Source organism: Mastacembelus armatus, chromosome 22 (assembly GCF_900324485.2).
Source record: "Mastacembelus armatus chromosome 22, fMasArm1.2, whole genome shotgun sequence".
Taxonomy (NCBI): domain Eukaryota; kingdom Metazoa; phylum Chordata; class Actinopteri; order Synbranchiformes; family Mastacembelidae; genus Mastacembelus; species Mastacembelus armatus.
Window position 1 is genome coordinate 12,624,226 of NC_046654.1, and position 25,255 is coordinate 12,649,480.

At 41.2% G+C, this 25,255-nt stretch overlaps 3 protein-coding genes across 10 annotated transcripts; all 3 read left to right on the plus strand.

Moving 5' to 3' along the window:
* Positions 1 to 3,203: 3,203 nt before the first annotated feature.
* Positions 3,204 to 15,362, plus strand: LOC113133109 (inverted formin 2). 7 transcript variants are annotated; one of them, XM_026311808.2, is made up of 23 exons: positions 3,208 to 3,428; positions 6,369 to 6,770; positions 7,136 to 7,251; positions 7,447 to 7,606; positions 8,388 to 8,421; positions 8,719 to 8,860; positions 9,068 to 9,200; positions 9,442 to 10,065; positions 10,353 to 10,498; positions 10,607 to 10,668; positions 10,754 to 10,856; positions 10,968 to 11,053; positions 11,182 to 11,282; positions 11,376 to 11,446; positions 11,533 to 11,640; positions 11,732 to 11,802; positions 11,908 to 12,028; positions 12,130 to 12,294; positions 12,487 to 12,589; positions 12,698 to 12,850; positions 13,132 to 14,016; positions 14,313 to 14,366; positions 15,069 to 15,362. In XM_026311808.2, the coding sequence occupies exons 2-22, from the start codon at positions 6,374 to 6,376 to the stop codon at positions 14,363 to 14,365; spliced, it is 3,834 nt and encodes a 1,277-aa protein (XP_026167593.1). In that variant the 5' UTR covers positions 3,208 to 3,428; positions 6,369 to 6,373; the 3' UTR covers position 14,366; positions 15,069 to 15,362. The 7 variants fall into 7 exon arrangements, 6 of the variants coding, with proteins under 6 accessions (XP_026167971.1, XP_026167593.1, XP_026167679.1 ...); XM_026311894.2 differs by lacking the exon at positions 14,313 to 14,366; XM_026311727.2 differs by having other exon boundaries at positions 13,132 to 15,362.
* A 420-nt stretch (positions 15,363 to 15,782) lies between these two features.
* adss1 (adenylosuccinate synthase 1) lies at positions 15,783 to 20,238 on the plus strand. Its single transcript, XM_026312302.2, has 13 exons — positions 15,783 to 16,118; positions 16,989 to 17,091; positions 17,182 to 17,244; positions 17,328 to 17,378; positions 17,506 to 17,572; positions 17,717 to 17,824; positions 17,909 to 17,990; positions 18,064 to 18,190; positions 18,298 to 18,452; positions 19,014 to 19,138; positions 19,301 to 19,398; positions 19,517 to 19,666; positions 19,922 to 20,238. The coding sequence occupies exons 1-13, from the start codon at positions 15,930 to 15,932 to the stop codon at positions 19,972 to 19,974; spliced, it is 1,371 nt and encodes a 456-aa protein (XP_026168087.1). The 5' UTR covers positions 15,783 to 15,929; the 3' UTR covers positions 19,975 to 20,238.
* Positions 20,239 to 20,787: 549 nt separating this feature from the next.
* Positions 20,788 to 23,639, plus strand: siva1 (SIVA1, apoptosis-inducing factor). Of its 2 annotated transcripts, XM_026312508.1 has the most exons (5): positions 20,788 to 20,987; positions 21,346 to 21,534; positions 22,392 to 22,545; positions 23,308 to 23,370; positions 23,621 to 23,639. In XM_026312508.1, the coding sequence occupies exons 1-4, from the start codon at positions 20,867 to 20,869 to the stop codon at positions 23,354 to 23,356; spliced, it is 513 nt and encodes a 170-aa protein (XP_026168293.1). In that variant the 5' UTR covers positions 20,788 to 20,866; the 3' UTR covers positions 23,357 to 23,370; positions 23,621 to 23,639. The 2 variants fall into 2 exon arrangements, with proteins under 2 accessions (XP_026168293.1, XP_026168211.1); XM_026312426.1 differs by lacking the exon at positions 23,621 to 23,639 and having other exon boundaries at positions 23,308 to 23,533.
* Positions 23,640 to 25,255: the final 1,616 nt, after the last annotated feature.

Sequence of the window (25,255 nt, forward strand, 5' to 3'; positions counted from 1 at the left end):
CGTTGACCTTTCACCTCGGATGTGCACTGCCGCATGGGAAATGTATTTTTTCTTTATTATTTTTTTTATTTTATTTTATATTTTGATGTAAGTAATTTTTTGTGAAAGTAGTTTTTATTAATCTTGATCTTTGAAAGTCATTTTAACATTGTTCACTGGTTTAAAATATGCCAACACAGAGTGAACTCAATTTATTTTAACACTAAAATATGTAGTATATTGTTGCAAATGTGACATATTGGAAATAAATGGCATACATACTGCTAAAGAGAGACCTGAAGTGAAATAAATATAATGTACTGTAAATATAAAGTATAATAAGCTATTAAGTAGAGTGAAAGCAAGAGTTAAAAATAAGACAGTATTGTATTCAGAAGCAAAGTACCTGACTAAGTACCATTCACCTAAATGAATGTAGGAATGCAGTTTGGATTAAACATTGATTTCACTGTAGGCATGTTGATGGCAGCCTAATTAAATAAATAAAAAACAATATATTTTGACTTGATAAACTGATACATTCAAAAGAGAGACTTACCAACTTTGCTGCCCTACTTTATGTTGAATTCATAGGTTTCCTGCTTTTCAAGGCCTAATTACTATTTACATTCACATGTATATTCATGGCATGGCTTCAAGTACAATGATTTGTAAAGGGAGTCTAGTTTCTGTTGCTTATCTCAGGCTGGGTCTTTGTGGTACCAGTCTATGTAGATTAGTTCAGATGTCCCCTTTCCTCAGCAGCCTTTTCAGGTTCCACCTGATGAATCCTGGGACCTTCACAGGGTGAGGTGAGCAACATAACCTCTCCAGCAACTTCTAGGTTTCCAACAATGAGTGTTGTCACACTGGATTTTTTAGGCTGTTAAAGAGTTAAAGGACTCTCTCTATAATAAGGATGATAAGGACATATTGGCATCAATTATTTGTTCACAAATACATGCATATTAACATATTATGATTATGACCCACTGTTTAGGCTGTTGTAATGAGAAATAACAAAGAAAAATTAACAAAATAATCAAGAAACCTCTTTTTATTTTCTTATCACTGTACAACAATAATAAACAAGTAACTGCTTAGTCAAGCCCAAAATCATATCAGCAGCCAAGTAGCTTATCTTACATAAGGGGCCTTGGAGCAAAACATGCAGTGTTTGTGCAGAATAGTTTCTTTTTAATATCCCTAACGAAATTTCATAAAGACAGATGAACTGGTGTTTTTGTTATCCATTGTTGCAGCATTTCCTGTAGGAAGTGGGATTCACGTGATGCTGAATCAGGAACATGTCCCAACATGTCAAGAAACCACTCTTGTTCTCTCAAATCTAGACAAAAGCAGACAAATGAAAGGTACTAATATTGTTCTTATATTGTGATCACTCTGTCACTTAGGAGGTTCCATAAAATTTGTTTATTTGTTCATCCTCCCATGTGATATATACCTGAAGGGCAAGAAATGGAAATGGGAAAATGTTGTTGACTTTAACTTTGATGATTAAGACTTTGATTCCAACTGGTTCAGGATCCTGTTCAACTAGCTCAGGTCAAGGATTTGTGGACTATCAACAACAAGTCCATTATAGTTGCTGAATAGCCTTTGTTGCTCAGTTTAAACAAAGCAGTTTTTTTTCAATGTGCATATTCTCTGCTATCATGTATATTCCTGAATATCCCTTTCAGATAAATAAAGTCTGCCTTATATTCTGTGGTGCTCTAACGTCTGCTGATTTCTCCATCATTTTCCTTTAGCTTAACAAAACGTATCATGAGGACACTAATGCAACAGCAATAAAATAATAATAATATAATAACCACATACCTAAACCCAATAGCCCAAAGTCACATGATGAATGATAACAAGATGAGAAAAGATGTAACGCAGCAACAGTACTACAAATTATAAACAAGCTTTCCAGATCCAAACAAAGTCATTATTGTCATTCAGATAGTGAAGATCATCAGATTCAGCTGCCAGATGAAAAGGTCTATTCATGATCTTTGATGATGTCCTTTTATTTGGCAGACCACTCAGAAAATACATAATAAAAAAATCATAATAATTTATACCATAATGACCACACTTTCCCTGTTGCTTCAGTCCAACTTATTCACCTTCACTGTCCTTGGGAAGAACTGCAAGAAGAATACAAATATGAATTTTCAGTTGTCTTCCTTTAGCATTTTTAGTTACTGGAACGTTGTGTTCATTATGGCACATTAATGCTGTTAAGGGTTAGGGTAGCTAAGAAAATGACCTCATGTGCTCTGTATTACACAGTTGACAAGTTGGTTTCTGCCCCTTTGTTGTCAATAAAGTGGCTGAAGATGTGTTCTATGGGAGATTTTATGCTCTTAAAGACCTGGAGCTGTTTAAACAAAGACTCATCTTATATCTGTGTGTGTCCAGATTATGTCTGGATCCTTTATTTTGACATTCATTTTTAAAGGGACAATTTTGAATGTTAAAATGACAAAGTGTAGACTTGTTCAAGCATGTGCTAATACCTCACAGGACCCTTCAGGGCAGTCAGATCCACACACACTTTGGTGGCTGGACATTGTTTCTTCAGTTATCTGATTGACTACAGCCATTAACTCAAGATTACAATAGAGAGTGTTACTGTTACAGGCAGCTTGTACTGTCAAAGGTCAGATGACTGATCTGGACAATCCCTGTGATGGTTCCCTCCAGCAGACACTCAGGTCAGGTCCAGCTGGGTGGGGAATGTGGGAGGAGGGCCCAACCATCAGCTGGATTCAGGATCAGACACTGCGTCAAGCTACACGACAGCCACACTAAAACCGGAAATTGGGCGCTTTTGCCTTCAAAATAAAACAGTCTATAAACAATTGCGCGAAACATACTTTTTCATACAAGTCAGGTATTTAACTCTAGTTTTCTTGATTTCATAGCTAATTATTGACCGTAGATCAACTACACATATCTTCTGTGTTGCTACAGTACCTGTATATTTTTTTCTGAATTGTGCTGTAACCACACTCGTTGATTTAGGTTTGTTTTTTTAAGTGTTAATTGCTTCAAGTTGAAGCGTAAAAAGTTTAATAATACTTTCATGATTCCTTTGGCTTTTAGAAATGTGGTGTTTTCTATGGCTCACTGTGCACACGTAAACAACTGTGTTTGGTTTACTCTGAAATTTTAAAGCGGATGTAGTGGTTGAGCAAGCCTGCAGCTTTGGCCCTGTCAGTCTCTCACAAGTGAGTGAAGCTCAGGGGCCGGAGAAAGCGGTGCCATCCGCAAAACCCTCGGAGGCTGAGTTGCCACGCCGTGCCGAAACCCCCATTTTCATTTTTTATTGGCAGAACAAAACATAATCTGGGTGAATGTAAAGGGATTCTCAGATTGAAACACCTCAAGAAGACGCGATTTTTTTTCCCAAGTGTGTATCTATGGACTAAAACCAGGTAAGGCATAACGGTGTAACAGTGTCTTAAGATGTGACGTGTAGTAGCGACAAGAACTGGCTTTGTTTTATTGTGTCTCTTATTCACCGTAGATAGATCACTAGTCCCGTTATGTCCTCGGGTGTGTGGGGGAGAATCGCAGCGCAAAGTAACGATGTTGCACCATTGATGCTAATAATCTCCATTATAATCACACTGGGCCAGTGCGATACGCAGATTGGAAAACTGACACTTGTATTGTGGTGCCACAGTCACACAGTATGTGGCAATAGACTGTTCCCGCTTATCCTCCCTGCCGTGGGCAGAATGAAGGGAACAGGGCTGTGTTGCCAAAAAAAAAAAAACACTTGAACTGAAAATAGCAGTTTGCAGACTGTGTTTGGACCATATGCGCTGTCATATATGTCCTGTCACTGTGCAGATCTTGAATCAGTCTGACAACTGCTGCAGAAATCCCCTCACATCTGGGAATAAACGATACTAAACTACAGCTAAAAAAACAAAAATGCTTTTGAATTCCAAAATGTGCTTGCAGACTTTGCAGGCATGTCGGTCACTCCCTTAAAAAGCAGAGAGGGGAGGAGAGGAGGTTAGGATTTTGGTTAAACGAGAACCAGATGGGTATTTGTTTTAATAATCTTCAGGCAAACAGGATAAAAAAGATTTGAAGGTGTGGATAAGGCTTAAATAATTATCAGTAATTACTGGATCTCCAAGCAACACAGAGGTAAAATCGGATGTAACTGTAGCTTTATGCCCATGGTTAGAAAACAAAACAACTTGAAAAAAGTGCTGCATGGTATGAATTCTCAGTAAATATACTAGTTTATTCACACACACACACACACGCACACTGTATATATTAATGCAGACATGCATTTGTAAAAGCATTATTCTCCTGCATAAGGTTTGCATATGTGTCAGAGGAAATAAATCGGTGGAAGTGTTCCTGCATGTTCCTAAGTGTTGATGCTGTACAGTATAGCGGTGGGCTGCTGTGTGGGCGGTTTAACCAGAGGACAGATGAGTAGGCTTGTCCTGTGCACAGTGAATCAGCCTGCTATTAGTGGTACACGTGGGAGCTCTGGCAGACAAGGTCGGCAAATGAAATTGCTTATATTTGATGAGTGCACAGGAAAAAAATGCAGATGTTGTGCTTCCAGAGCTTTTTGCAATGCCTCAAGCCCAGATGTTTGCACGTAAACAGTCTATCCCTCCACATCAGCTCAAATCAACAACTGCAGAAATGAAACTGAATTTTCACGAGAAGTACCTGAGCGGTTATGGCAGCATGTTTTGTTTTGAGCCAAGTTTCCTGTCCTGGGAAAGTCCTTCCCTTCCCTCTGAAAAATTCCTGAGCCTTGCTTTGGACTCCAGCTCTCACACACACACACACAGACACACCAGTTTCCTGTAGGTGTCATTTACAACTGTTTTCGCAGGAAGTGTAAGTCATTTGACAAAGCTCTCAGTCCATTTCAGAAAACCCCAGTAGCTTCACTCATAATCATGAGTGTGAAAATTCCCCAAATTACTACTTGGAAATTTTGTTCCATCCTCACACTGAAAGCAAAAATAAAATGTACTCCCAGAGTTCAAAGTTTAAATAGTTGCTGGACACAAGTCTTGTTAGTCTGAAAGGAGGCAGGGAGCATTTTGTGGCTGATGAACAGAGTCCTTTGAAGAGTATTGAGAAGGTCTATTGTAACAGCACCATTGTCTGCCTGCTGGCTGCTGCCACGGTAACACTCTCACACTGGCAGCAGGACTGAAATGCTGCAGTTTTTTCTCACATATCCTTGCCAGAATATGTGAGAAAAGAAAAGCCTCATTTTACCTTGAGTCCTCTGAGTGCATAGAAATCCTCTTTGTCCGATTTTTAACGAAACATTACTTCTGTTCCCTGCAAATGACCATGTCAAAAGACAGAGCTCCGAGCCATTTGCAAACAGCATGTAACAGTGTTGGTTTACTGAGTAGAGCCTTATGTGGACTACATGGTAAAGGCTGCCATTCCTTCAAGCCTGGATCTGTCAGTGACCTTTTTTGCGGCGCATTGTGTTTGTACGTGCTAACCACTCAGTGTCTCATCTGTATATCTTATCCATGCCAAGTGTGAAACCAACAACAGGAGACGCAAGAAGCACGTACATGGTCCGTATATGCTGGAACACCTAATATCAGAACTGCAGTGCAGAGAAAGTATTTTTAGTTTTGAAGAAAACCTTCCCCTTTTATGGTGCAAACCTTATCCTGTTGATTTTATTACAGTGTGGGAATGTAGTTATAAGTTACATGCACTGCAGTGGGCAGGTTTTAGAAGCTTGAGGGTTAGACAGGTTTGTGAAAGAGGAAACTGTGCCCTGGGAATGTGACAGAAATGGGAACTTGTGGGATGAATGGGCATATTTAAGTCAGTGTCAGATATGTTGGTTTGATGTTTGGAAAATGTTTTTCCCGCACTTGTGTCACTGAAATGCAGGTTTCCAATAATGAGCTTGAAAATGTGTCTATTGGTTTTGTATATTATCATATACATTGTCCAGACAATGCTGTGCCTGGCTTGTTTTGATGAGCTGACAGCAAGTCTCTTCTCTTTCATGTAGGATTAAGTTGGAGTGTTTGGCAGTGCTGCTGTTGGTTGACTGGACTGCTGACATATCTTTTACTCGTCCACAAAGTGATGAGTAATCATTTCCCCAATTCTGTTTTCCTTTCTGATAAGGCCTTTTTGTGGCCTGCTTCCCCTGCTCCAGATAGCAATGACGACGCTGAATGCTGGACACAAATCATTGGATATCGGTCCAAACAAACACCATCTGCAACTCAAAACAAATTGGATTATTTTCTGAAATAAGAAAATGCTGAAAAGTGTCTCTTAACATTTTCTCACTTACTTCCACAAAACTCTGAAGGCATTTTAATTTCTTCCCTCCACAGCCATCATGTCAGGGAAATCAGATGGGAAAAAGAAGTGGGCGACTGTCAGGGATCGCCTGGGCTCCTCGCAGGACTCCGATACCCAGCAGGAGGCCAACCTGGAGAGTGCCGATCCAGAGCTGTGCATCAGACTGCTGCAGGTCCCCACTGTGGTCAACTACTCGGGGCTGAAGCGTCGCCTGGAAGGCAGCGACCAGACATGGATGGTCCAGTTCCTGGAGCTAAGTGGGCTGGACTTGCTCCTGGAGGCCCTGGACCGGCTCTCAGGACGGGGATGCTCTCGCATTGCTGACGCCCTGCTGCAGCTCACCTGTGTCAGCTGCGTGCGGGCAGTTATGAACTCCTCTGCAGGGATCCACTTCATTATAGAGAATGAGGGATACGTTCGGAAGCTCTCCCAAGGTTGACTTCATTTTGTGAAACACACATATTAGACATATTTCTCCTTATAATGTCTTTCTCATTAGTCTCAGATTGGGCTTATGCATGAAAAGAATGGCCCACATGAATGAATCATAAAGGGCTGCTTCTGGAGTAATGTAGTGTCATAAGTCTGTTGTGAATATTGGATTTCCCAGAAACACTTGTTTATCTAAAGCACAACGCCACATCCTTAGAGGCTAAAGTTCAAGTAGAGTTGCCTGACAGGCAGTGAAACAAAGCATCTTGCTTGTGTGTAGCCAGAGGCAGGAGAGCCGAGCAGAGTATAGATGGGAAATATGAGCAAGTATACCTGTATTGATGTGTGTGATCTTGATTCTCCACAGCCCTGGACACCTCCAACACCATGGTGAAGATGCAGGTGTTTGAGCTACTTGCTGCCCTCAGCATGTTCTCTTCAGATGGGTATCGACTGGCTCTGGATGCACTGGACCACTACAAGGCAAGTAGATGAACATGTAGAAAATGTAATTGTTTTCTCAGTTGCCATCGGATTTGCATCGCATGATTCTACATTATCAGTCCTAATAATAAATCCCTTAACACTTCCCTCTAGTGGTGGGTTTCTATACAGAATCACAGTTTCTCTCAACCATAATAAATTGATGACTTGTGTTGACTTGGATTTTCCTTTCAGGGTGTGAAGACACAGCAGTATCGCTTCAGTGTGATCATGAACGAGCTGCAGTCCACGGACAACGTCCCCTACATGGTCACACTCCTCAGTGTCATCAACGCCCTCATCTTCGGGACGGATGACCTCAGGCAGAGAGATAAGATGAGAAAGGAGTTTATCGGTAGGTTCTCTGTTCCACCTTCATTTCACACCTGCAGAACGTCTCATCACGAACAAGGTCACACTGTGGTAAATTGTTAGTGCAGTATTGTTTCCCCTCTGCGCTGAAAGTGAATGCACTGGGGAAAGCAGGCCATCAGCAGGAGCTCTATTATAAAGATCTCTGTCAGTGGGTCTGCCTAAGAATAGGTCTAATGGCCTCATTCTCACTGACAAAATGACTGAGAACTAAGCAAACCTTAAGCAAAGAACGCTAGGGCTATTCATGCATTTTACAGCCTGGTGTTTTAACTGAGGCTACACTAATGAAATCACACTAACCTAATGTGTCTTTGGTGATATCTTTGTGAGGAAGTGCCCCTCCCTCACTGCTATTTCCATCATTTGCTGTGCAGTGAATACAAACATATTTTCCTGAAAACCAGGATCAACTTGCCGTGACAGCAATGTCCAGACTTGAAAACTTGAAAACTGGTTTCTAATGAAAAATAAGCATTACTCACTGTGTTGCCAAACTGCCTTAAAAAAAACCCAAAACACATGTATTCAAGTCTATACAAGTATACAAGTTTATTAAATGGCCACCTGCCAGCTTGGACCAATCAGCCATCTGACTGGTCACGCCCCTTTTGTGATTGCTCACCTGTGACTTTCCTCCAATTGCCAAAAACATATACCACTGTGAAGCAAAATGTGACTTCATTTTAAGACAAACTTACTTCAAAACCTGTGATTGACTGCTGTGATACAATACTCAAGGCTGTTTTGTTGTTGTCTTTTAGGGCTTCAGTTACTTGATATTTTGCCAAAGTTGAGGTGAGTGCCTTCTTTCTGTTGTTCAGATTTGAGTTTGTCTTAATTATGCAGAAATGCAGATTTTATACAACAAATTAAATGTGTGATTAAAAGTAGGACTTTTAGATTCTGAAGTCCATAATCATCTGCAAGTAGAATTGGGCTTTTAGGGAAAGATATTAAATTTTCTCCATTAACCACAGTCATTTAAGCAACGGGTCTTGTCATCGCTTTTGAAAAAAATGGAGATGGCTTTTAAGTAAGATGAATTGATCCCATCAGTGATCTGTACTGTGTGTGTGTGTGCGTGGTGCACAGGGAGCAGGAGGATGAAGACTTGATCATTCAGTGTGAAGCTTTTGAAGAGGCTATGGCTGAAGATGAGGAGGAGCTGCTGCGATTGTATGGAGGCATTGACATGAGTAATCACCTAGAGGTTTTCACTACACTCTTCAGTAAGGTGAGGACTGACTGACTGACTGGCTTTTGTTTTTTGTTTTTTTTTAAATCTACACTTTTCCCGGTAAAGTAGATAAATGAACATTTTCTTGAAAGAAATAAAAATGGGTTTTATTGTGGTATTTGTGGTGCTGGCACACATTATTGGACTTGGACTTGTAAACAGTACAAGACTTGCTTATTAATGGTTTTGTTTGTGTTTGTGCAGGTGAGCAGCTATCCTGCGTCTCTACAGCTGCTGTCCATCCTGCAGGCGTTGTTGATCCTTGGACCGAGCCGCTCTGATATCTGGCTGGCTCTGGAGACCATCACTAACAGAGCCATATTGCTGGCCCAGGACTGTGAGTCAGCACTGAAGCAGCAATACATTCACTTTAGGGCAACTCTCTGAAGAGGCTAATGGCTAGCTAATGGCCTCCTCAATGTTTAATGCGTGAAGGCGGAGTGATTGCCCAGGGAAATAGATCATACCAGTGAAACAGAGTTAGTAAGTGATAGGATGGCTGAAATCTTTTGTTTTAGTGGGAAAAGTAGTTTCCACTGGAATTCATCCCTGTGTGTATATGTGGATTTGTACTCTAGCTCAGATGGAGTCGTGTGAGAAGATCATGCAGCGGCTGATGTTCTCCAAAGGCAAGGGCTGTGAAGGTCATCATGAAGTGGACGGACAGCTAATGAAAGTGGATAAGGCTGTGCAAACTGATCTGGAAAAAGTGGACAAACAAAAATCAGAAAAAAGCACAGCATCCTCTCAGAAGTCACTCTGTGCCTCACCATCACCTCAGACTCCACCCCCAGCACCACCTCTTCCACCTAATATGACTACGCCCCTGCTCCAACCTTCTAAACTATGCCCGCCAACGCCCCCTCCTCCTCCTCCCCCTCCACCTCCACCTCTACCTCTACCTGGAATGATTGGTGGTCCACCACCACCGCCTCCTTTGCCTGGCATGCCACCACCGCCACCACCACTGCCCTGCAGTCCAGGGATGCCTCCTCCACCACCCCCACCGCCCTTACTAGGGATGAGTGGTGGGCCACCACCACCACCTCCCTTACCTGGCATGCCGCCTCCCCCTCCTCCCCTAGGAATGATAGTAGCTCAGAGTAGCCAGGTCCTGGGATGCAGTGCACCTTCAAAAACAAACCGATGTCCCACCCTGAGAATGAAGAAGCTCAACTGGCAGAAACTTCGTGCTGTCACTGGTGAGTGGATAAACTGTTCTTGTAAAACCTCAAATCATTCCAGTAGCAGGCTGTGTCATGCTGACTTTGATATATTCTGAAATCGTTTTTCTTTTTTTTCTTTTTTTTTTTATTGTTTCTCTCCATCAATGTTGCTAATCCATGAAAATATTATTTATATTATAATATATAATTCCCAGAGGGAATATCTTGTTGAAAAAATATAAGCCATGATGGACTGTCTAAACAAAATGGAGCCTCATGATAGATTACTCTTTTCTTCCACACACACACACACACACACACAGATGGTCACTCCATGTGGGCCTCGGTTCAGAAAGAGCCCCCTACAGCAGAGCCGGACTACAGCAGTATCGAGCAGCTGTTCTGTCTCCCGGTAACCACGCACAAAGACAAGGGGGCAGCTGCTCCTGTCAAGAAGGAGCCTAAAGAGGTGTGCCTTGTCACCACTTACACTGCTCCTCAGAGCTGCAACACTCAGAACAAACACACCTGACTATCAGCCAATATGCCTCTCTAACTTACGGCTTTTTTTCCATAGATTACTTTCATTGATCCAAAGAAAAACCTGAATGTGAACATATTTCTAAAGCAGTTCAAATGGTGAGAGAATACACAGTATTTTTATGCACTGTAGAAATGTATAATTTAGCACAACTCACTGTTTTTTATCCTCATCTCTGTCCAGCACAAATGAGGAATTTGTATCCATGATTCAGAATGGGGACCGTAGTCGGTTCGATGTGGAGGTGCTAAAACAGCTTCTAAAGCTCCTACCAGAAAAGCACGAGGTTTGCATAACACCTCTGCATCGCTATCTATAAAAATGTATGCACACTTACCTGCCAATTAGGGCCCCCGCTTGAAAATGACATTGCATGTCTGTCTGTGCCTTGGTCTAGATTGAGAATTTGAAGTCCTTTCAGGGAGAAAAAGACAAGTTGGCAAATGTTGACCGCTTCTACACCAACCTCCTCAACGTGCCATGGTGACTTTCTACTCCAGTTCTCTTTTAACTGTTAATTATGTGTTTGCTGCGTATGTGATATTTTCAGTCTCATGTATTCCACCAAATTTAGCTCTCCATTTACTTGGCTTTCTGGCATGTCTCCCCAGTTATCAGTTGAGGATTGAGTGCATGCTGTTGTGTGAGGAGACATCATCAGTACTGGACATGCTCAAACCTAAAGTCAAGCTGGTTGAGGAGGCCTGCCAGTGTAAGTAAACCCGACTATTAGCTGTGTTTTTGTTTTAGTTTTGTTTTTCTTAAGAAATCTCTTCTTTCTGCTAATCTGTGCTGAATTCCTCAGCCCTCAGAGCGAGCACACTCATGCCCAGTTTCTGCAGGCTCATCCTTGACGTGGGGAATTTTCTCAACTATGTAAGAAACTCTTCTATATTATTTATATTTTACATGAGCTGACATTTAGACAGCACCTGCATTTTTAATCACTGATCTACTTCCAGGGAAGTCACACAGGGAACGCAGAGGGGTTCAAGATCAGCTCTCTGCTCAAACTCACAGAGACAAAGGCCAACAAGAGCCGCGTTACGCTGCTTCATCACATCCTCGAGGTACACAAACTGGCTCACGACTGCCAGAATGTTTTCTCCCCCCAGTCATGAACCTGGTTAATTACCCCACTGTGTGGCTTGTTTTGCAAAGGAAGCAGAGATGAACCACCCAGAGCTGTTGACACTGCCAGAGGATATTGAGATCTGTGAAAAAGCAGCAGGGTATAGAAAGATTTCACATCCACACAAGCTTATGTCCTTTTTTTTTTTTTTTTTAATGCTTCTCTATGGACCCATAACAGACAATGTTTTTTACTTCGTCCTCAGAGTTAATCTGGATTCTGTCCAGTCAGAAACCAGTGCGTTACTAAAACGCCTGACTGAGACAGCAAAAAAGGTCTCCAATTCTGTCAATGAAGTGAAGGAGCAATATGAAAAAGTTCTTGAGGTAAGATAATGATCTGTTTTTCTGACCAAAATAGATAACGCACTAATATGATTTTGGTAGCTGGATCCATGACCCAAGTGCCTTCCTTCTCTCTGTTTCAGGAAAGTCTGGAGGCATGTCGAGCTTTGAACGAGAGGTTCACAGAGATTGAAAAGAAGAGGAGTGAGCTGGCTGTCTACTTATGTGAAGATGCTAATCAGCTGTCACTTGTGGAACTCTTTGGAACCATCCGGACTTTCCGAGAACTTTTCATCAAGGCACTAAAGGTCAGGGAGGACACTGTACACAGTCTTCCTCTTGTGTATAGGGATGTTGTTGTTTTTGAATCATGGCATCATACAGCAGGGGGGGAAAAAAAGAAAAATGTGAATATACATCTATCAAAATGATACAAAGACAAATTGCTATGTACAGTGCATACTTGGCAGTGAGTGACATCCTTTCTTTCATGATAACAGGAAAACAAAACCATGAAAGAGCAGGCAGCCAAGGCTGAGAAGAGAAAGAAGCAGCTGGCAGAGGAAGAGTCCAAGAGACAGAAGGGAGAGAATGGAAAAATAAGTAAGTCGTGAACAGCCCTCTGTTATTCACAGCACTAGATGTGACTTGAACAAGATGTGATTTGAATAGTGTGTATTTCAAGCCCTCTTTTTACCCCGCTTTTACCAGTCAAGAAAGGCATTGTTCCACAGAATGATGGCTGCATTATCGACCACCTCCTGGCGGATATCAGGAAAGGTTTCAGCCTCAGAAAGACCAGGCCAAGGTGCGATTCGGAAAAGCTTCCCTCTAGTGAAATGCGTAGGGATATCAACCCGCCTGGTAAGGACAAGAGACTGTGGCCTCCATCCGCAGTTCCTAGTTCTGCTCCTGAGCCACCTGAGAGTCACAACACAGCCTTGTTGCTTTCGCTTAGCTCTTTTATCTGTGCATTAACACTATTCACATCTCACTAACTAGCGCCATTGCTTTGCTGCTATGTTGAGCTACATTAACCTTACTGTACTTGATTTCTTTTGTCATGCATCATCGCAAATGTGTCACCCTATTTCACACGCAATATTATAAATATACCTCCTAAGTCAATAGTTTCTCTCTGTCAGGATCAGGTGTGAAGCCTGTAGACGAAGAAGCCGCAGAAGTGGCCACCATTTCCGATCCCACCAAACGTCAGACAGAGGGTCACCAGGCCATCACAGGCGACGTGAACGGTTTCATCAGTCCATCAGAAGAGAAGACTCCACCAGCACCGCCACAGAAAGCAGTTCCAGACACGCCAGCTGCACCTCCCAGCACACCCCCAGGAGAGCCAGCCATAACGATGCAGACACCTCTGGAAAGACCAGTGTCGCTGCAGGCAGTGCAGCACCCGGAGAAACCTGTAGTGTCATCCCTAGAAGCTACACAAACTCAGCCTCAGAGTGATGGGAGGCATCAACCATCTCTCACCACAAATGGCTTTTCTTTAGATTCAACTGAGACCAGTATCCTCAGCCCCTCTTCGCTTTCAGATTCCGACCTGCTAGAAGCTATGTCTGATGACATTTCCAGCCAAATACCTGACAACCTAATGCCTGAGGAGCCAGGGGTCATTAATGTGAATGTTCAGGTCAAGGAAACTCCTTTGCCAAATACAGACATTAATATGACACTGAGTAGTGAAAGCAATACAACAGAAGATGGAAAAGATGAAACTAGTGAAAAAATAAGCCGTTTAACAGAGACTGTAGAACAAGAGAAAGGTCAAAAGGTGAGAAAATGCAGTGTTACTAGAGCATCTGACCAAGACGAGCTCATGAGTCACGAACCTTTAGAGCCCAAAAGCAATGTGACTTCATTCAGTGAGGGCATGGAGAGGTGCGACGTCCCAGATGGACTGAAATTAGAAGACGTGCCATCAGTGTCTGAAGCAACACCTCCATCCCTTAAGCCTGAACCAAAGAAACGGCAGAGTCTCTTTAAACGAAACAAAAAGAAGAGTAATCCAGGTAATCTATCCATTAACTTCAATAAAGATCACATTTGGAGTGTTAGTCTACTGGCTGACATTACAGGGAAATCCTTACTTGTTTTATTTATTATTGCATTTTACGTTTCATATGTTGTATATGGACTATTTTAGTATATGTTCAGTATGTATTTTGCATGATTACATGCATTTTATTAAAAAGTATGGATGCAGCGTGCAGCACTTGATTTGTAGATTTTAATATTGAATGGATTATATTTATGGTCAGTTTGTTTGAATGCTCTGTTTTCCTATTCTGACTTTCTGAAACACAAGGCAACAGTGGGAAAGGACACACTAAACATAAAAAAGGCTGTGTGTTGCAGTGAGGTAGGTCAAGTCGATGGGATGGCAAACTGTAAGCAGGACCATCATCCTAATGAACTCAATCACCGTCGAAGCTTTGTTCCGAATAACATGTCATTTGTTGGTCTAACTGGAATCTGGATTCCATTTGTCTGTGTCGTCCAGCTTTTAACACTCACTCTCTAACAGTTTTGCAGTTCAGTGGTTGTCAAGCCAAATTCTTAACAGCGATTGATTCAGTGCACGTGTCTCGAGGGGATTCTAATGTACATCAAACCTGGTGCAAACTAATCTTAGTACTCTCACACATAGGAATCATTCAAATCTAATATCACAGACTTGCACTTTGTAACATCATCGTGGACAGTAATTTCATGAAAGCTGTCACTTCTGTGTCTTCTTCCATATTTTCTTGTCCATCCCCCTAAATCTGCAACTGGGACTGTTTTTAAATCTACTGTGTTTCCTGTGAACTGTGCTTTGTCTGATCAAAGATCCTGTATTTAAATATAAATGTATTAAAAACGTTTTCTTAAAACTTTTACATTTTAAAGATTTTAAAGCAGATGTAGTCATGTTTTTAAGTCAATCATGTAGACACGTTTCTACCAAAAGTCATTGAGGCAGCAGCTGTCCAGCTGTGTGTACAATTAACTTTAAACGGTATAAAAGAATTTTCAGACATCTTCTGATTCCATCTATTCATTTGAGTCTTTGTTTCCCTAGGTTTCTCCCGAAAAAGGAAATCGAGAGGGAAAAGAAAATGTTGATTTTTTTCCCGCCAGGAGTTCTGAACTGGAAGGATATTATATTTTATTTCCTGGAACAACGTGAATATTGACTCGTGCAAGAGGAAATCTTCCTTTTGCAATGATTTGGTTTTCCAGACCAGGAAGAGTAAAGTCATATATAAATGTATCTTCACAGCGTGGATGTAAACATGTCACTTTGACTAAACGAATTACAGGTTATTGTGTACACGAGAAGTTTTGATTCAGAACTATCCAAAAAAAAAAAAAAGAAAAGTTGAATATGCTTTATATGTTTTGTATAATTGTTGTACTATGAAGTGAATGTTGTTTGCTATAAATCGCTCTATAAATCTTTCAGCACCCATAGACGAAATGCGCAGTGTTTATGACGTCATTTATCTACTAAAAAAAAAAAAAAACAGCTACTTTGAATAATGTCTTTATTATTTATATATTATCTGGATGATATTTAAGAGGCACTATATGAACAGTTTATGATGGATTGTAACTTTTAAGGGTAAATATATTTTAATAAAAGTGAATTTACTGTTCAGCTGGTTGTTTTTAATGATCTGATTCCATTAGAAAGACCCTACGTGTAGTAAATATTACAATATGTTTTTAGTTGGTGAAGCGACGCTTGTAAACGTCGGTGGCTGCGGTGTAAAGTTGCTGTTTTTCAGATCTTTAGGAGCCTCGGAGACAAAACCAGCCCGAGCACGGCGACGCACTTCTGTGCGTCTGGCTCTGACATCACAGGCTATGGAGTTACAGATATGGCAATGCCACTCTTGGAGACGGTTTAGTCTTCTTGAGACCTAGAGGCTTCGCCATCATGTCGTTCACCTGGTCGGCAAAAGACCACAAAAACACGAATCAACCCGCCACGACTGGCCAGAAGCGATCGCGTAATGACGTGGGGAACAAAGTGACGGTGGTGCTCGGTGCGCAGTGGGGAGATGAGGGCAAAGGAAAAGTCGTCGATTTATTGGCGACCGAGGCTGACGTTGTCTGCAGATGCCAGGTAAATGTGTGGAGCCGTGTTTACATGGGCGTGTTGCTGAATTATCGTTGGGTGTCAGTTTTTGTGTGATCTCTGATAACCTCACAACGGAACCCGTCACTTACTGGAGGGCTGGTGACGCGCAACAGGTGCTCAGGGAGAAAACACTTGCACCTCAGTGATTTGCGCCTGTTCGCCTAGAACAATAAACCCTATACTCGGCATGTGTGTTTTCATGACTGCACTGTAAGGATTAAAACCACGGAGTAAGGGAAGTCCAGTCATTAAACTGAACTTATATTTCAAAACATTTGACTTATAAACAGTGCCAAGTGCCTTTTTTACACAAGCAAGTATAATTTATAAGGCACATTTGTTGTGAAACTATGTTGGAAGGACTCCTCGTAACAAAAACAAACCCAGACGGGTCAGCTTCTGTCCTCTTACATAAGACACATAGCACTCTGGTCAGAGACCAGAGCTCCCTCCAGCACTGGGCATGCAGTGAAATCTGCCAGCAGTTGCTGTGTTGTACTTTCTACACTGATAGGACTAGCACCATGTGACCTGAGGGCTTGAGCGCTCCACCCACCCGGCTAGTGCAAGGTCACATTCTCAGGGTGGCTTGATATGTGAGAAGGCCAGGTCTTAGCCATGGGGAAACAGACTGGAGGCTCCACCAGCACCAGCCAAGTCTGTTAAAATAGGTGCTGGAAAAGCTCAGTGAATTGGGAAGAGGGCGGCTTATCACTGTCTCAGAAAAGTAAGATGAGACGTGCATGTGACTGAATGTTCTGCGGCAGTCTTGGGTGTTAACTTCATACCGTATTTGATTATATCATCATCAAAACACTGGCATTATCATATGGTGCACTCTGGTGTGATTTCTAGGGGGGCAACAATGCAGGGCACACCGTGGTGGTGGATGGCAAGGAGTACGATTTCCACCTCCTCCCCAGTGGAATCATCAACCCTAAAAGCATATCACTCATCGGTAAAGGCATCAATCTTTCATCTTTATAGAGACAGCTTCATTAATCGTACTACTCTAACCGAGTCTGTCAACTCATCTTTTCTCCTGTAGGTAATGGAGTGGTCATACATCTACCTGGCTTGTTTGAAGAAGGCGATAAAAATGAGAAAAAAGGTATTAAAATATATGCATTTTACACATGATGCACTAGTGGAAATTTAGATTGCACTCACAAAAAATATGACTTATCTAACCAGGTCTCAAAGGCTGGGAGAAGAGACTAATTGTCTCAGACAGAGCTCACCTCGGTATGTAGGCTACTGTTTGTGTGTTTATATAAGTTTACTTTATTTAAATCTATACAACCTGTTTAAATCATTTCTTTAATGCGTATAAAGGCTGTGTCTTAGTGATTCGTTTTCTGCCTTTCCACAGTGTTTGATTTCTATCAAATTGTCGATAGCTTACAGGAAACTGAAAGACAAGCACAAGAAGGAAAGAAGTAAGGGTAGGGAAGGTGATGAGGGGAGGAAATGGTTCAGAGTCACACCTCCCACACTATAGCCAAAGTATAATGCACTATAGTGAACAACAGTCCTATATCCTATTATATATCCTATAATTATTCCATGCATTTTATTAACAGCATTGGAACAACCAAAAAGGGCATTGGACCTGCATATTCCAGCAAAGCGTCTCGCACTGGCCTACGTGTATGCGACCTCCTGGGTGATTTTAAGGACTTCTCCAACAGGTAGAGATGATAGAAAGATGACAAAAAGCTTACAATACCCTCATGCACAGTTGTGACACAATTCATAATTTCTTTTCCTTTCAGATTCAAAAACATTGTCCAGCAGTATCAGTCCATGTATCCATCCTTGACAGTTGATGTTGAGGACCAACTGAAAAAACTCAAGGTACACAGATAAAAAAGTGATTTATTGCCTCCAAGAAACATGAAAACGTATCTCCTCTTTGTGTTTCATGCAGGAATACGCTGAGAGACTGCGGCCGATGGTGAGAGACGGGGTCTACTACATGTATGAAGCTCTTCATGGACCTCCAAAGAAAGTTCTGGTTGAAGGGGCCAATGCTGCTCTGCTTGACATTGACTTTGGTCAATCAAATTGATTTGTTTTATTTTGTTTCTACCTTTTTGAAACATATATGTGTTCTTTGGATCTGGAAAGGAGTTTAATAATAACATAACATTTTTCTTTTTAGGTACATATCCTTTTGTGACATCATCAAACTGCACTGTAGGTGGGGCATGCACTGGTCTTGGCATCCCTCCTCTGAATATTGGTGATGTGTTTGGTGTAGCAAAGGCCTACACCACCAGGGTTGGAATCGGAGCCTTCCCTACAGAACAACTCAATGTAAGTGCTTGATGTTATTTAAGTAAATTACTGGGATTAATAATATATGTAAACAGCACATCGCCACATATGTTCTTAGCTTCACCTGCCATCTTACTGTATGAAGAAACGTCACATTTGGACGTTATGTAATGTGCTGATATTGAGCTTGACATGTGTAGTTTTTTGTGATCATGTGATGGATATGCAGGCAGCAGGGCTGGTGGAGTGCAGGGTGGGTTGTTGCTGGCAAGGGGCAGCTGTCACATTTTGAGGGAGACAGGCTCAAACTCTCTTTAACTCATATGCAGGTCACATGTTCACAGGGATAAATTTAGGGTCAGAATATATTTACTGTGTGAGGTGGGGTTGTGTTACTTGTCACAGGAACTGACCATTGGGACATGGGTCAAGATGTTAAAACTTTATCCCCCCAGTGCATGTGATGCTGTATTGTACTTAATTGCTTATATACATAGCAAATGTATATTTTTAGGTTTCTGATACATTCGATACCTGGTGCAAATAAAGTTTATAAATAAAATTGTAACATGCAACTATGTTTTTTTCTGTTTACTGTAGGCAGTCGGAGAGTTGCTGCAGACGAGGGGTCATGAGGTCGGCGTAACCACAGGAAGGAAGCGACGTTGTGGCTGGTTGGATCTTGTCATCGTCAGATATGCTCATATGATCAATGGGTTCACCGCGTGAGTGGATACAGCGAAATCATGAAGTGTTCTGTGGCTGCTTTGTTTTAAATATTGAAGCACATTTATCCTACAAATATATTGTATTTTTTTGCACCGTCACATAATAAGGAACAGCCTATGTTAAAACAGCCCACTAATGAAGTGTTACTTTACCTGCAGTATTGCTTTGACAAAACTCGACATTCTGGATGTTCTGGATGAAATTAAAGTTGGAGTCGCATACAAACTCAATGGAAAAAGAATTCCTCATTTCCCAGGTAATTAACAGAAGAGGACTAAGACTTACAAACTCTTTCTACTTTATTTGATGATTTGTGTGGGAGTGTGGAAACATTTATTTAAAGGTTGGTAATAATTAATTTCTTTCAATGTTAGCAAACATGGATGTTTTACATAAAGTGGAAGTTGAGTATGAGACTTTCCCTGGATGGAAAACGGACACGTCTGCAGCCAGGAAGTGGAATGACCTTCCAGCCAAAGCACAAAACTACATCCGCTTCATTGAGAACCACATTGGAGTTCCCAGTATGTTTCACACAAAATAGTAATAATATATGTCTTAATTATACTTTGCAGAGAACATAATTGAAAGTAATGACTACTAAAACCATTGTCAACACTTTCCCTGAAGGCCTCCAAGCCAAAATGCAGTAATGCAGAAAGTGCATGATTCATTAGGTTGTCCTGTTTTGCTCTTCAGGAACACCCTTGGTTATGACTTCTTCAATTTTATCAATTCTTCTAAACTTTTGGTTTTTCTCTTTCTTTCTCTCACTTTAGTCAAGTGGGTCGGTGTTGGAAAATCCAGAGAGTGCATGATCCAAATGTTCTAAATGGAAACCTTTATCCCCACTTGATGGAAGCACAGCAGGGCATGATGTGGCATACTTTCATCACCTAAAATGATCTTCTCAGTTAATAAATAAAACATCTATGTATGTATTGCCTATGCTTGTGATGTTGCAGTAAAACATTCTTGTTGTTTTATTATTACTGTTATTGAATTGAATTATATCACAAGTGGCAGTGTCACCATTGTAATCCAGCACAAATGTTTTCAAATAAAACTTAATTAGAGCCATTGTGGGCACTCTGTAGATCATTCATCATACTGTCTTAATTTCTGGGGCCCAGTCGGTCTGCAAAGTAAATATGATTAGTTGATGCAATCGTCCACAAAGGACACACTCAGTGATGTGTGACTGTGCTAATGTCGCTAATTAAAATCTTTTAATCATAAGGAAGACATCATCTCCAGATATCCACTAATTCCAATCACTATCAATGTGTTTGGTTTTTCATTCTTTGTGGGGACTTTACATTAACTTGCATTCATTTCCAGGAGACCCACCCTGACCTTAACTATAACCAGTACATGCCTAGCCCTCCTTTAAACAAGTCGTCACTGTAAAATTTGCACATGAGGAAGGCTGAGTCCCCACAATTTCTGTGTGTCAACATGTTTCGGTCCCCACAGTGAGAGTAATACCAGACTTTCACAGACACCAAACGGATGTTTTGTACGCCACGGTCCGTGAAGGCATCTTAGTGCTTAAAGAGTGCACCATATTTCACTAACAGCAGAGCAGCTCTCTGATTGGCTCTGAACGTTCACGTGACAATAAAGTCCATGTCTGATTGGCTCCTTTTTGTTTCTTTTACATTTTTCCCGCAACAAACAAGTGTGACGTCCATAGGAGCAAGCCAGGACTTTTAGCGGCTAAAATGCCTAAACGAACTTGTCCTTTCCCTGAAACATTTTCCTCGCAGTATAAAATACACATCGGACAACAGGAATTGAATAATTACGGCGTGTTTAGGAACAAATACAGACAAGAAGTCTACGGTAAGTAAATGTTAGCGGATATAAGCGTCACCGTGCCGTGTTAGCTCATGTTAGCTTGTTGGCGTTGACCACAAACATCCTTCAGACTCTTGCGTTGCTCATGTTGATGCAGTTGTTCGTGTTGACGGGACGACAAAATATTGTACAGTTCATGTTTTGTTATTAGACAAACCTATCGACTGTGCAGACGTGGCCTCTGAACTACTATGACTACTAATGCAGTCAGCGGACCTGTGTTAGTTCAAGTGAGACACACAAGTTGGGGCAAAGTACAATAATAAGGCGGGTTTTTCTGTTTTCCTCGGTACCTCTGGGCGTTCAGCCGAATTAGTCACACTCGGCTTTATCTTTCTCACAGAAAAGACTAAGGCGTTGCTATTTAACGGTGCCAAAGCTGTGATGGGCAAAATATGGACTGCGGAGGAGACATGCAAAGACGTGCAGCCCTCTGAACGAGCTCAGACGCCTGCGTGCAGCCAGACACTGCTGAGAGGACAGACACTGATTGGACATGATGGAAGACTGACAAGAGCGAACTCTGCACAAGGTGAGTCTGAAAAGAAAACCTGAGCAGGACTAAAACTAAAAGAGTTAAATCCAGTTGTATGACAACAGTGACCTCTAGTGTTGAAAGCCGAGAAGTGAAGAGGCTGGTACCAAATGCAACGAGCTGTGTCACATAACATTTTAAAGTGGATCTGCTGGAGTATCTGAAGCACTTCTCAAATAAGACTTCACAAAAACAAGTGAGCATGAAGTCATCAGTCCTCTTAACTTTAATCCCAACCAAGAATAATTTCTAAGCCATGTAATAGTGGTTGTACATGCCCTAAATACAACCATATCACTTATGTTCTCATGAGTAGCAATAAATACAGGCTGCAAAAAGGACCAGCTTTATTTTAAGCTGTTCTGTGTGGTTCTGTTTACTAGTGACTAAAGGATCATTCTTTTCTATATCTTAATCCAGTGCATGCATACTTAGATATATGGTGTCTCATTGTTTGGTGTAATACTAAAATTAGTAATTTTGAGAGAAGAAAAAATTTGGTTCGGATCTCTTCATGGCCAATATAATGGATTTTAAACAAACAACAATGCATACTAAATGTTATGTACATTTTCACATTTGTCTGTGTAACAAACATCTCATAAAAGCATAATTAGCTGGCACATGTTAATTATTGGAGATCAATGGTTGCAAAGCTTACATTTTCCTTTATTCAAAACTGGACAAAGGAGAGATTTTCTGTTTATATTGAGGATGACTTCTAAAATAGCAAGCCCAAAGTTAGTTCAGTTCATGCTTTTCACCAACAGATGGCAATGTTCTCTCAAGTTCGAGTTTGTTTGCTTTTAGATCCAATGATTTGCTGCTGTTTGGGTGTGTACCTTTGCCTCTAGGTACACCTGTGGCTTCAACTGGCTGCTGCGTGTGTGGAAAGAGCAAGGGATCCAAGACACCATGCTCGCAGTGTGACCGTCTAGCATGTTCATCCTGCACCCAACAGTGCTCCAGCTGCTCCAGCCTTTGCTGCTCTGTCTGCTCTATCATAGAGTAAGTTGCAATTTGATTCAGTTTACTGAAGGGCAGAGATTTATTCATAAACTTTATCAGCCACTGCAGGAGTTATAAAGAAGTGTCTATGTTAGTATTATTTTCGCTAATTGTGAGACTAATTATGTAGTGTTTTTTTTTTTTTTTTTTCTTAACATTTATACAACAGTCATATTAGCAATAGAACTTCTAGCATTTTATTAGACACAGGTTTAGTATCATAGGACATAAGAACTTATATCCAGTACCCCAGGTATGCGTCCAACAAAGGCATTGGACTATAAAAAGTCCCATAGATTTACTGTAATTGACATGAACTGAATTTGATACCTAAATAAATATGTTTAAATAGCATTTTTGGTTGCTCATCAGCTTTAGCTAGAGTAGTAATTTGCAAACAGAGCCAAAAAAATGAGTTTGCTGGAAGTTAAAACATCAACAAATAACATAAGTAATCAATATAGCAGATTACTGACCTTTGAGTACTACTTGAGATAAATTACACACAACTTTTCAGGATTGAAGGTACCCTCAAAGAATTGTTCATGGGCAGCCCAGGACAACAGCTGCTTAAAGTCACTGATGTCAGACCGTACAGGATGTTTTTGTATTGATAATATATTTACGGTGGCTTACAAGTTCAGAATTAGTGCAGCATGGTGTGAAGTTGGTTTCTTTTTACACATAAGATTTTGCACTTGAAAGTAAATGTGTGAATTTTTCTGTGGTGTTAATTTGACAAATCTTTTCTATGTTCTACAGTTACAGTGGGCGATATGATGAAGTACTGTGCTGCAGCTGTTCGATGTGAAGGAGGGATCAGGAGTATATACTTGAACATATTGTATATGTAGTTTAATCGCATAAAATATTACTGACTGCTTTTTATACCTGTGATGTTTTTTATGTGTACCAAATATTTTCTTGTGCATATGTATTTCATCCTGAAAGTAACTGAAATAAATATGAATACTTTTACATTTAGAAATGTCTCGAGTGCATCTGTAATTAAAAGTCTCTCTCTCTCTCATATACAGTATATATCGGTTAAATAAAAATTAATTTGCCTATGCAGGGCTATCCAGCCATTTTGTGTCCTAGGTGTTTCAGCAGATGGCAGCATACATCAAGATATTGGACTCAGGATCAATACACAAACCCAGCTTTCCTCACTTCCTGGATGAAGTGAGGAAATTTATCTCACTGTGCTAAAGTACAACATTTTCAACCTTATAGATGAAGTGTGAAAGTTTTGGCTTGGCAATGATAATGAAATTCTGGTCCACCTACCCACACTGACCTTGAGAATTTGCTATCAAATGTATTTATTAAAACAAGAAGATCCAGAGGTTGAATACAATCAGTTTTTTGTTTTTTTTGTTTTTTTCCGCCAGACAATTTGGCTACAATTCTCCCTGCTGGACATGACCTTGAGGTGCAGTCATCACTTTCTCTTGGCTACGGCTTGTCTCCGATGATGACTGGTTTCAGAGTCAAGTATTGTACGCTGTGAGTAATTGGTCTTGGTCCTCAGCACTGCTTTAAAGAAATCAATCACATGACATGGCGTTATAGATATTAACATGGATGAGTGCACTTCCTGGGGCCTATTGCAAATGTGCCTCTGAGCTGTTGAGTCACATCCCCCTGCTCAGTGGGCCAGTTGTGGCTCCAGTCTTTGGGGAGCTCTGCAGTTGGTGTCCGAGGGCACCGCTTGATTTCTGGCTGAGTGAGCAGACAGCTGCTGGCAAGCAAGGCGTCAAGTTGTCTGCTCATTTTTTGATAAGGCTTTTTAAGGAACTCGAGAGGTGGATGTAAAACACTTGCAAGAAACACATCTTCCTTTAAAGTTGCATACTTTTTTTAAATTTTTTTTTTTATTGTCATACCAACATAGATGTGTGTAACTCTTAAACGTAGTGAATGTGTTTTGAGGTGTCGGTGTCCTTTTTGTGACCTGGAAGATGAGTTTGTCATAACTAGCTGAGTAACAGTGTTGAATTATGCATTAAAGTGACCCAGAAATATCTGAATCCCTATTTCTGTCCATCAGAAAATCCCTTCATTAGCCAGTTGTTTCAGCCAATTTCCCGGAATCGATCATTGCATTAGGCCTCACTAGGACCCTTGTATCTGGAGAAAAACAGAGTAATACAATCAATGAAGCACAGAATCAATGAATGATCAACATGGCTGTCTTTTAACCAAAGGTTTACCATATTCACCTTTGACTTGTTAGAGGCAAGGATGCTCAGGCTCTTCTTCCCCTCTGCTCTGTTAATAACGATGGTATGTGTCTATCTTCAAAACAAGACACTGCAGCTGTTTTGTTTTACTTTATTTTTTAAGCAAACCCCAGTCCATTAAACCAAAAGAGAAAAAAAAAAGTTCACTTGCCCGAAACGATGGCCCTCATCTCTTGGTACATGTATAGCTGGGTGTCTGCTAGGGGGAAAGGGGCCACAGCTCTCCAGACAGGAGCAACTGCAGTCGGCCAGCGGGAGCACGTGGCTTTGTCTTTCACCCATTCTTTTGGGGACCAGCTGTGGTCTGAGTGTGGCGAGCGTCAAGCCCAGTGATGCTGCTGCTATAAATATGCGTCAACGAGTGTGAGTAAGTGACAGCTGTACAGTGGACCAAGGACACGCTGTCTTGGCACTGTCAGGCCAAGCCACTCCAAAAAAGGCAAGCCCAGTGTGAGAGCATTAGT